This window comes from Diplotaxodon limnothrissa, linkage group LG17 (assembly GCF_057381915.1).
Source record: "Diplotaxodon limnothrissa isolate DT_005_m linkage group LG17, D_limnothrissa_male_GT1.1, whole genome shotgun sequence".
Lineage (NCBI taxonomy): Eukaryota > Metazoa > Chordata > Actinopteri > Cichliformes > Cichlidae > Diplotaxodon > Diplotaxodon limnothrissa.
This window is the reverse complement of record NC_140612.1, coordinates 33,171,221-33,183,116: the sequence shown is the minus strand read 5'-3', so window position 1 is coordinate 33,183,116 and position 11,896 is coordinate 33,171,221. Positions and strand designations below refer to the sequence as shown.

The 11,896-nt window shown below is 37.6% G+C and overlaps 1 protein-coding gene across 1 annotated transcript; it reads right to left on the bottom strand.

Annotated features, from left to right (window-relative positions):
- Positions 1 to 9,041: 9,041 nt before the first annotated feature.
- LOC146615292 (macrophage mannose receptor 1-like) lies at positions 9,042 to 11,584 on the bottom strand. The gene is made up of 4 exons (XM_085376751.1): positions 11,527 to 11,584; positions 10,746 to 11,117; positions 9,892 to 10,206; positions 9,042 to 9,424 (listed from the first exon to the last, which is right to left on the bottom strand). The coding sequence occupies exons 1-4, from the start codon at positions 11,582 to 11,584 to the stop codon at positions 9,042 to 9,044; spliced, it is 1,128 nt and encodes a 375-aa protein (XP_085232877.1).
- Positions 11,585 to 11,896: the final 312 nt, after the last annotated feature.

Below are 11,896 nucleotides of genomic sequence, written 5' to 3'. Positions count from 1 at the left end.
TCCCAGTCTGGTGCAGGTCTACAATACTTTTCCTGGTGTCCTTCGAAAGCTCTTTGGTCTTGGCCATGGCGGAGTTTGGAGTCTGACTGTTTGAGGCTGTGGACAGGTGTCTTTTATACAGATGATGAGTTCAAACAGGTGCCATTCATACAGGTAACGAGTGGGGGACAGAAAAGCTTCTTACAGAAGACGTTACAGGTCTGTGAGAGCCAGAGATTTTCCTTGTTTGAGGTGACCAAATACTTATTTTCCACCCTAATTTACGAATAAATTCTTTACAAATCCTACCATGTGAATTCATGGATTTTTTTTTCACATTCTGTCTCTCACAGTTGAAGTGTACCTCTGGTGCAAATTACTGACCTCTGTCATCATTTTAAGTGGGGGAACTTGCACAATCGGTGGCTGACTAAATACTTTTTTGCCCCACTGTAGATTTCCCTGTAACAAAAGGAGGGAGAACTTCTGTTTGCTGGGAACTGACTTGTATGCAGTCGACAGTCAGCCGATTGTGGGTCATAATTCTAAGGAGCTTTATCCTTACGTTTGTGGTAAAAGAACAGTACATTTGGAAACTCATGTTTGTGTTTAAATATTTATTTGTTTTTTACTTTTTTTTTACTATGGCAAAAAAATGATAGCTAAAAAATGATGAACATTTTAGTTTCTCAAAAAAGATTCATACTAACAGTGCTGTATATTGTGTGTTGTGTCATGGCGTACGGTGTCATCTGCAACTACTTTAACCTACTTTGACCTGAGCTGAGCACTTTACAGTAGTTTCTTGCTATAAGAACAAAAAGAGGCACTTAACATTCACATATGTCAACAGAACCCCACCACTTTGGCAGTTTTACATGACTGAATTGAGTTCAAAGTGTCACAGTGTCTTCACTGAAGAAATAAATCCAAATGGGACAACTTATATGTATAGTCATGCATAATCTTTGTCTATTTTAATAAGTCTTACCTTTGCTGTGACCGATGGCATGCCTTCGGAAAGACTCATTTAGTCATCTGTCTCACATGCATGTGACAGAACAGTTACCCTTCTGTTTAAATCAATCTGGTTGTCTACATAGACCTTGTTCTAGTTCTACTTATGCTGCATGAGCCTAAAAATAAAGCATATTTTTTATGTTTCATGCCAATTTTTTTCCATAACTACAGTGATCAAGTATTGGCCTCTTAATACTGTCAAATCCAGAAGACCAACAACTGCCTGAAAGCAACCTGTGTTGTCAGACTGGGGAATGAAGCTCTTCCTGCTGCTCTGCTAATGCCCTGCTCAAGCTGCTCCATCTGCCATAAAATGAAACAAAGAAGAAGAAAATACAGAGAGTAGGAAGCTATCTAGAAAAAATAAAACAAAAACTCGCCATTATTAAAACACCATTTCTCAAAAGGAGGCATATGCTCAAATAAACAAAGACTAATTTGACGAATAACTTTATTAGTATTTTGTTCATATTTTTTGTACAATATTTATCTATCTGTCTAAAACAAACTGTGCTTTATTTGTCTACTAGTTAACAATATAATAACATATGAGGGTCGGGCATATATAGTTCATTGATTTACTAGTCCAAGTAAAGCACTAAATAAATAAATGAATGAAGCTAAACAGTAATAAAGCTTAACAGTTTCAAAACTGAGCTACAATATAATTTGCTCACAGCAACCTATTTCCCAAGCTTAAATACTCATGCAATTGGACGTGTGATTAAACACAAATATTTGTTTATGTCAAAGCAAAACTAATGAAACTTTAAATGTATTTGCTCCACAAGTGGCAGATCTGGACTTTTGGCCTTGGTTTGATCAAATGTGAAGTCTTTCAAACAGTAAAACATAAAAAAAGTTTTTATTTCTCAATACCACTGACCAAAATTCAACTTTACTAACTTCAGGAGTCACCATGGTAGCAACAAGTGTGTCTTAGTCCTTTGCCTCTTAGAGCCCCCCCCCCCCCCCCCCCCCCCCCGCCCCTTTTTTGTAGCCTTTTCTATTTATAGAGTATCTGTGCTTCTTTATTTTTCTGGTGCCATGCTTGTGTTCTCAAATTAGCGAAGACATTCTCTTGATTGGCTTGTGTTTTCTATATTTGCATACCTTCAGTCAAGTGTAATGGTCTGACAGCACAACCACATGCTAAAGTAATATAAACACACCAATTATTTCATTAGGTACATCCGTTCAACGGTTTATTCATGCAAATATCTAACCATCCAATCATAAGGCCATCTCTTTATTACTGCAGAGGGCCTACACAAACAGACTCCCCAGTCACCAGATCTCAAGCCAATAGTGCACATTTGGGATGTTGCAAATTTGCACCATGGATGTGCAGCCGACAAATCTGCAGCACCTGTGTGATGCTGTCATGTCACTACAGACCTAAAAAATGCTTCTAACAACTCAATGAAGCTATGCCATGAAAAACAAAGGCAGTTCTCAAGGCAAAAGACGGGCCAACTAAGGATTAGCAAGCCATACCTAATGTTCCTATATAATAATGAAAATATAATCCACTTTTGGTGAAAGTTCACATGGTTCTGGCAACTCCAGGAGGAAATTCATGTCACGCTGGGGGGAGGCCAGCAACTTGAACAGAACCGAAGTGCATAAACCCAAAGCGGAGGCAAGGTACCGTTTCAAAACAATTTATTGGTGAACGTACAATACATGCGAAAAAGGTGAATACACAGAGGCGTGGCTAACTGTGGCATGGAAACGTGGCCGTGAAACTGTCAGAGTGGCAGGACCATAAGGACAACTGGATCTGGTTAGGTAAGTAATGGTCACACTGGGGAGAGAGGAGAGCAGAGTTAGAGCTTGGTTAAAATGGACTACTAGAGAGGGTGAGTATAACAGTCTTTCCACCTTACTTGCAGGATGTGGAGGTGAGGTGTTGAGGGGGAGGTGATGTAATTCCTCGGGGTTTGAGAAGGTGAAACGGCTGACCTGGGGTCTGTTGGATCTAAAGTCGTGAGCGGGCAGGAGGGCAGACAGGTGAGGTCTGGAGATATTTCCCAATGAGCGGGTACAAACCGAGATCCAAGAAGTGAGTGGCAGTCAGCACTGGAGAAAGTCCTGGAGCACAAGAAACAACCTAAGTCAACCTATTTGCGAGCAGAAACATGAATGTGCGAGACGGTTGCCAACATCAGGTAGATGACAAACTGCCGTGGAAGAGATGACAGCGCCGAGCCTAAATGCCCTTTGGCCTAATTGTCCCAATTTGCTCCAGATGTGTGAAGCTGTGGTGGCCCTACCAATGGGCAGATCCAAGGATGCTCAGGAAAATTTGCAGCCGCTCACTCAGACCATGACATTGCTTCCTTTTTTGGTCAACTAAATATAGTTTTTGAGAGTGCTGTATCAAGGGTCTCTTTTTCCTCCACCATAAAGATTGGTACTCTTCCAGCAAAACAGGAACCTTGAGTGGCTAAAATACAGTCACTGGTTGAATTGGATAACAATAATAAAATAAAGGGTAAGCTTTCATATAATGTTAGACATGTTAGCACTAAAAAATGGCTGTTAGATCATTTTATTATTTCAGCTTTTAGAAAAAAAAGAAAGAAAGGCCCTTTGGGGTGTGTAGTTCTTCGGGAAGCTCATCTTAGTTTAGTGACCCCTCAAGCAGTCACTTGAACTGTTTTGTCCCAAAGTGTTTATATTATTAAATGGTACTTTGAAGGGCCATCTAAGATGTGACATTACTATACAACCTTCTGCACCTTTTGCTTTTGCTCTGCATTTTCACATTTTAATGTGAAGAAAATCACACATAAATGCACATGAATGGATATGACAGTGAAGGTGAATACTGGTCAGCTGGGACTAGTTTGAACTTCTCACTGGCCAGAGGTTTAGTGAAGAAACAGACTATGAAGGCCAGCTCCACACACAGAGAGATATTAATACAGGCACACACACATATGCCTACCTCTGCATCAGCTCAACTACTATAACCCTTAGGCAGCTCTGATGGCCAATTTCCAATGTAAATTAGTCATCTCTACACTGAACATGTCTGAAATGCCATTACTCATGCAGATATTGTGAAATCAACCATTAGCGACAGAAACCTCATGAAAGGTTGCTAGGGTCTGGACTGGAATACTAATTATGAAAGAGCTTCACTGCTGAAGCAGGGGGCAGGGACTTCAGCAGCCAGTGGTGGCCAACTAGTAATTATAATAAACATCTTGAATCCATTCAAATCATTATACTCGATGCCTGCCTGTTCGGCGCGCGCTTTCAGGGTACGCACACATTTAAACCCAGTTGGCGTAAGGATGCATTGTTGAAGCCACCTCCACAGAAAATAATGTTTTGTAAGTGGTTTGTTTAGTTTGGAATGGAAAATGTACAAGAAATGTAGACGGAAAATAATTTTAAGAGAATTAAGGTGTGTACAGCTATCCGGTCTTTAAGTGATGAAGTGATGAAACCTGCTTCCAGGCCCAAACTACTCTGCGTTTAATAAGGCTTTTGTGTTTTTAACATGTTTTAAAGATTTTTCTCTTGTTCTATTTAATCTCAAAAAGCCCCTAAAAACAGTCAGTGATCACTGTCGGCCTCTCTCGGTTTTTATTACTGCTATTCATTTTAAAGCTCAGTATTTAAAACCATATGATGTAACTACAGCCCAGCCCATGCAGCAGTATATTAATGACTAACCTCGTATTGTGGATGGATTATCTCAGTTGTTCTCCTGACTGACGTTCGGTCTGTTTACAGCATTCTGCCATGTGATTACATTTGTCCCTAACCATCGGGAAACCTCAAGTTAACTTTTATCGAGTGGAAAAAAGTTAGCGTTCATCCTCCAGTTTCAGTGTTTATATTATGCTAACATAGCTGTGTCGCTAGCGATCACATAGCTCATCATTATAGACCAGCTAGCCCAACTTCAGTAACCCCACAAACGTGACTGCTGTTTAGTTTTCTGTCTTCATTTATGTCTGAAGTGATAGCAGAGCTGTACCTTTTAATTTGTTTCAGAAATCCCTCAGTTAGAACATGGTATATTATATTTAGATAGAAACTAGTGAGCTAACTCCCTGCTAACTTCTAACTCCGTTAAATGTCATAAATTCCGTTTCCATTGATGCCTGGATGCCCTGGATGGACCTGGTAGAGGAGGCACACTGATCAGTTTATTACAGATGAAAGAATTCAGACAGTTTTTCAACTCTCAGTGATCCCGCAATGATCGTTTGAGTTATGGACCTGCAGCGGAGTTTGGACCCAGACACGGCTAATGATGTAAGACTTAAAGACCGGATAGGATTTGGTTTGTGAGTCTAAGGCTTCGTTCACACTGCAGGCGAAAGTGCATCAAATCCGATTTTTTTGACCCTATGCGACCCATATCCAATCATGGTATGACAGTGTGAACGGAACAAATCCGATATTTTCAAATCCGATCTGGGTCACTTTCATATGTGGTACTGAATCCGATACATATCTGATGTTTCAGAAAGCGACTGCTGTTTGAATGGTCATGTCGCATTAAATCCGTCTTTTACGTCACTGACACAAGACAGACACCAATTATCAGCGCCGGAGAAGAGCCCGAGAATACATCGTGAACGCTTCCTGGCCATCCAGTGTAGATGTTAGTGAAACTGTTGGGAAGACAACGTTGGAGAAACGTGAACATTTTATTTGTACTGTATAATCTGCAGATTCTGACAGAAATCTGCAACTATCCTTTGAAGCACCGCTCCTCTCTAAAACAGCAATAAGGATAATTATTAGGTTATTTACATTATTATGTAAATAACAAAATAACTTAAAGAAAAAATTGGGAAAAGTAAAGTCCGAAATAAGTCTTTATATTAAGGGCCATCAGTCAAACAATATTGTTTGCTCTGGGTCTAAACGGAGCGCGTTGTGTGTGACGTCTTCTTTTGCACATGCACTAGAGCGCGTTTGCTGTCGCATTTTATTTGTAGTGTGAACAAGCTGACAAAAAAATCGGATTTGATCAAAACATCTGAATTTAACATTAAGACCTGCAGTGTGAACGTAGCCTTAGTCTAAAGGGTTTGCGACAGAGAGAGATGTCAAAAAATAATTAAATTAATTAGTTACATTTGACCACAAAATCAAAATGTTTGGTGAGGAATGCAATTAAATAACAATGATAATTATATTTTAGCATATAACATATCACTTTGATTAAAGAGTTTGTGCATAGTGGTGGATTAACCATTACAGATACAGAAAAATGCTGTTACTTTAGGGCGGCTTTGGCATAAATGTTATATTGGGTAGTTGTCTAATAAATGTGTTTAGCACTGTCAATAGTACTAATTAATAAAAAAAACAACATATATGGCAGTGGAAAGTGTCTCAAAAAATGTAAATTATTTATTAAAAAGAAAACACTGAATTGCATGTAAATACAGTTCCATGAACATTAACAAAAATGTCCTTAATTTAAAATAAAATAATTTAATATTTAGGTTGAGTCTTGTTATACTGTTCATCTATTACTATACAGTGTTATTACTGGGTTATTACTGATATATTCTGTTATATAAAAAAGATTAAAGAAGTACTTTATTTACTGTTTGATCAGTTAATTGATGAAAGTAAGTCGATTATATGTTAAATAGAATTTTCAAAAAACTAAACAATGACAATTTTGAAATATTTCCCGTAAAGCGAAAATGGCAATAAATTGGAAACACTGCACCACTGGACTGATGACAAATAATAGGGCGGGATGTTTATAAGGAATTTTTTAAATCATTAAGATCCTAATTATTTGCCACAATTATTTGTTGATTTTGCTGGTAAAAACATTTAAACGCTGCTGTCACATTTTCATCCTTGTCCATTACTCTTCATAAATGTATCTTTGCAGACAAGTCTTTGAATGTGTTCATTTTACCTCCAACTTTCCCGGACAGGTTCTTATCTGTCATTTAATGTAGTGTTACTTGTCCAGTAGTGGTACGTGCTGCATGGAGCAGGTGTGATTGGCTCATACAGGCATGGGGTTGATTTGCTTTTGCTTTGAATTTTATCGGTGGAGCACACATTTAAAATATCACCAGATTATGTTTGTTTAATTATAGGATGCCAATTGTGTGATTGAGATTAAAATCAAATGATCCCCTAACTGATGTATTGCTTTCAACTGAGTAACTGTTATTGCATGTTAAGTCTGAAGATGGTCAAGATGAAGGCTAGCCAACAGTCCAACAATTACATACTGAAGCCCACCAACCTGTCAACAATATCGCTGCCAACCAGTGCAGGTAATTAGGGCTTCATTTTTGTATGTGAGCACTTAATAGTGGGAGTTCAGACCTGCGATTATAGGGCGTAATGGGTTGGCTAGTTGCTACGGAGTTGTCTGGCATTTATGCTAAATATGTCCACTCATCTCTTGTGTCACGAGGAGCCCCAGGCTCACACCATGACGTTAATAGTCAGGCCCCACTGCTCGTCTCTCCTCCCCTCCCTCCATCTGCTCCTCTTTTTCTCCCCCCCTTCCTATGGCTCTCCCTTTCATTTTTTCACTTTGTTTCACTTACTTTCTCATTTGTCTTCTCTTTTTGCCTTTGGACAAACTGCATGAAAAATGCTTTAGAAAACACCAGAACTGAGACTTTTTACTCAAGTTTTGAGCACATGGAAAAATGTTGTCTCAGTCTTTCTTTGTATTTATGGCCTTTTATTTGTTAGCATAGTGTTTATGTTAGGGGTGGGTTACTTATGCTTTACATTGTAAACGATGAAGTACATTTTCCAGACCTATTCTAGTCTTTGTCCTCTTTTGTTGGATGCTTTCTTTAGGGTCCGCCACAGTGGCCCATCTGCCTCCATCTTACCCTATCCCTAACATCCTCCTCTGTCACACCAACTCTCTTTGTATTCTCCTTCACTACATCCATAAATCTTGTCTGCTGTTTTCCTCTTTTCATTCTGTCTTCTACCTCCATATTCAGTATCATTTTTCCAGTGTCCAGTTCAGTTTCAATGACGTTTATTTTCTCTTCTATTGACTCTGTATTATGTGTGTGTGTGTTTGTGTGCTTTTTGTTTTCTTTTGTTTATTTTGTCGGTGGGTTTGAGCACACAACATTACAACTTTGTTATGAAGTGCTAGATTAATTTTATTTGCATTAACTTCCAGTAATCCTGATTAAGAAACTTTTACTTCAATAATATGAACTTGACAAATTACTAATGTTAAGTTATTAAAAACAAAGACTAAAACATGATTAAGTAAATGTGTTAAGAAAAAAACACTATTCATTTCCCAGTCAGGACTACAAACAAAACAAAAAACACTCAGTTTTCATTATCTGTGGGATATATTAATCAGTGCATCAGGTAGCACACGTTATAATTTTTTTCTTCAGTGAGTTAAATTATTGGAGTAAAACTATTTCTGCCATTTATGTTAAAATAACAAATCATGTGGAGTTAAATTTACAGAAGCATTTTCTTGTTTTACTTTGGACAAAGCTCACATGAAAGCATGAAATTCTCAAAGAATCTCAATGCACACAACAAACATGATTAAAAAAAAATGCTCTGTCTATATGAAATGCCACTCAGTATATGACTTTCATAACTTAAAAACGTTGCCATCATACTGTTCACTTACGAAACATGGTTTAATGTGGCATATTATTTTGCAAATGTAAACACTAATCACCCCCCCCCCCCCCCCCGCCCCGTCCCCAAAAAACAAACAACAAAAACCAAAACACAGCAAGCCTTAATAATCATTTCTAACATTTCATCTTTTCTCTTCTGTAAAACTATTGTTTTTTCTAATAATTGAGATTTATTACAACTATAGTCATTAATGTTTTATATATCTTATACTACATCATAAAGTATCATAATCTTAGATTACTTACTAACCTGAACAAATAAAAACATCTATTGAGGAACTAAGCACAAATGAGCTCTTAGGATGTGTTAAATTTAAACTCCCTGATCACCCCCACATTGTTTCTACATGCTAATCCAGTCTATCAGTAAAGATTGATGACTATGAACTATTTTTTGTTCATAAATGCAATCTCCTCCTCACAGAGAAAATGATGCTCACGCCAACAATCTTCATCACTCCACTGCCCAAGGGCGCTTGTCTTATCAATGACACCACAGTGGTTGGACATGGGCATCGCTGGTATTTTGCCATTCTTCCATTTGCTGTAGCCCACTGTTCTGTCTTTCCAAATCCAGAACCCAAAGAGAGTACTCTGCCTGAGACCAATCCAGAATGGACCTTCAACCTCAGTGTGATTTAGCCATTGTTCAACAGCCTTCTGATCTTCCTCATCCTCAATCCACAGCAGGCCGTTGTGGTTTTCCTCACAGTAGTCAAGGGCTCCTTCCCAAGTAGATTTATTTTTGATAACTTTGATTCTCATGTTGCCTGAAAACCACGCAAAAAATATAAGTAAGATAATATAATTTCAGTCACATCATGAATATTCTGCATGCAAACCTTCTACGCCAAAATAATTACTACTCTTATGTTGCAAATAATACTTGGATAGATTCAGTTTGTTCTACTAAGTCAATTATTTATATAAATACACATTTGAGGTTTTAGTGGACCTTTAATTTGTCTTTTCAGTCTTGCTTTTACTTAAAGGAAATATGGGGAAAAGTGCTTGTGTTAATACAATAGTATAAAAAACCCCGAATAGAATTGTGTAATTTAGGCAACACTAGAGCTAATCAGTTCAGACTGAATTGGTGACTGGCTAAGTTTTGTTTTAAAGACTCCTCCTATAGTTACTTTAACTTAAAATATTCATATTTCACAGCAAAATTATCGGTAATAGCTCCTGTCATAGTTACTGTCAAATTAGTTTGTTGAAATAAATAGTTACTTACCTTTAGTGCAAAATATTCCTCCGTCTATGGCACACTGCACTTTATGCAGATTATTCAAATCAAAGGTAGCACACCCTGGATTATTATAATTATTATTATTCTTCGGCCAGTTTCTGTATGTAGAGCAACTTCCATCTACCCATGTCCACTGATCGTGTTGAAGCCCAATCCAAAAGGTTTTGTTTTTTCCTTTTTCAGACACGTCATTGTTTTGGGTCTCATTACTGATGCTCACTAAATCAGTGTAATGTCTTCTACAGTACTGCAGTGCCTGGCACCAGTCCTTTTCCTTATCAATCAGTATATAATTATTATCTGCAAACAAAAGAAGCACAACATTTATTTTGTTTTATTTTTTTGTCATTCATTTAATTAAAATAACTGCATTTTCATCACAAGTTTTAAGGTGGTTCTGGCTTAAAGCAAACCCAGACTATGTTTAAACTGCATACTCAAGTGACTCAAATCAGACAAAACCTAAATGGAATATATCTCTGGTAAGGTGTGCTGTCAGAGTAGTCACATGATAATTCATATATTTTGGTTTGTACAAAAAACATTGTGCCTGTCATCATTCAGGGAAACACCTTGCATGGTTTTGGTATGATTGTTGTACTGAGCATGCAGATTAACATTTTGGGACCTCATCACTGTTCACAATTAATTGCTCACAAATGCATGAGTAGAAAATGTACACAAAAACAATGTATCTGACAAAAAGAAGAAGGCCTTGAATATGAATGCAGCTGTGCTGTGTTGCAAACATTTAAGAGGCATCTTACAAAGTGTTGTTTTTGAATTAGAAAAAAAGGGAAATCACCAAAATGCAAGCAAATATCACTTGCTTGATTTACCTTTGTAGCACATGAAAGGCTTCCTGTCCGAACAGTTGAAAGCTTTCCATGTTATGTTTGTCATAGCTTCACAGATTTGGTCATCACCAATACTAGTTACTTGTGAGTTATTAAATGCAAGTGAGTTTCCATCTGACCAAGTCGTGACACTGCTTTGATTCTTACGCAGCCCTGACCAAAACTGAACCCCCTCCTCTCCAGGCACATTCTTTAAAAGAGCACCTAAGTCCTCTTGATGATACACAGTTACCAATGAACTGTCATTGCTTTTACACTTGTTCAGTGAATCCATCCAGTTCATTTTGTCGTCATCTTTACTTAAAAAAAACGAAACCCTTCGCAGATGACTTCCAACTGTAAAGTCAAAAAGTCCTATAAAAATGAAAACAGAACAGGATCATATTTTTCATTTGCCCAACATATATAATGATAGAAATAACAAACATTATGAACAGCATGACTGTTAAATTAAGTAATTTAGGTTCAAAATATGACAAATATATTTCCCAGCTATAAAATAATAACCGTTTGCCTATTACATCTCTAAGGAATATTTCATTAATTTACAAGCTGTTACATGTAAAATAAGAACAGTGACACATCACATTCAGGGAAAAACATTAAAAGTGGCTTTCTTTTAATAGAACTATTTGAAGGCACTGCTCCTAAAATTCATCTTTTATGTCCACACACACACACACACACACACACACACACACACACACACACACACACACACACAACATGCAAGCCAAATCAAGACCACGATGGGGAAACCTACCTAATGACAGCACCAACAACACAGAGGTCATCATCAGCACGGTTAGGGATAGGCTCATATTGTAAAATGACTGGCTTAGAAAAAAAGCACAAAGATCATTTAAAAAACAAAGTGGAGTCCAAGTCAAAGGGCAATTATTCTCTGTGGCTCAAGAATTAATAAAAGTTTGATTCCCTGATTATTTACAATAACTTATCTGTAACCAGACTTTGTTCAGACTTTGTTTGTTCAATAAATTAATCCAAATTGCATAAAGTCTCTTACCTGCTTTGGTCAGAGGCCCACTGCAGTCAGTGTTTTGTGTTAGGAACTCACTGGGTTCATATTTAAGAGCGATGGAAGGTAACTGAATGTGTACATAGGAAAAACA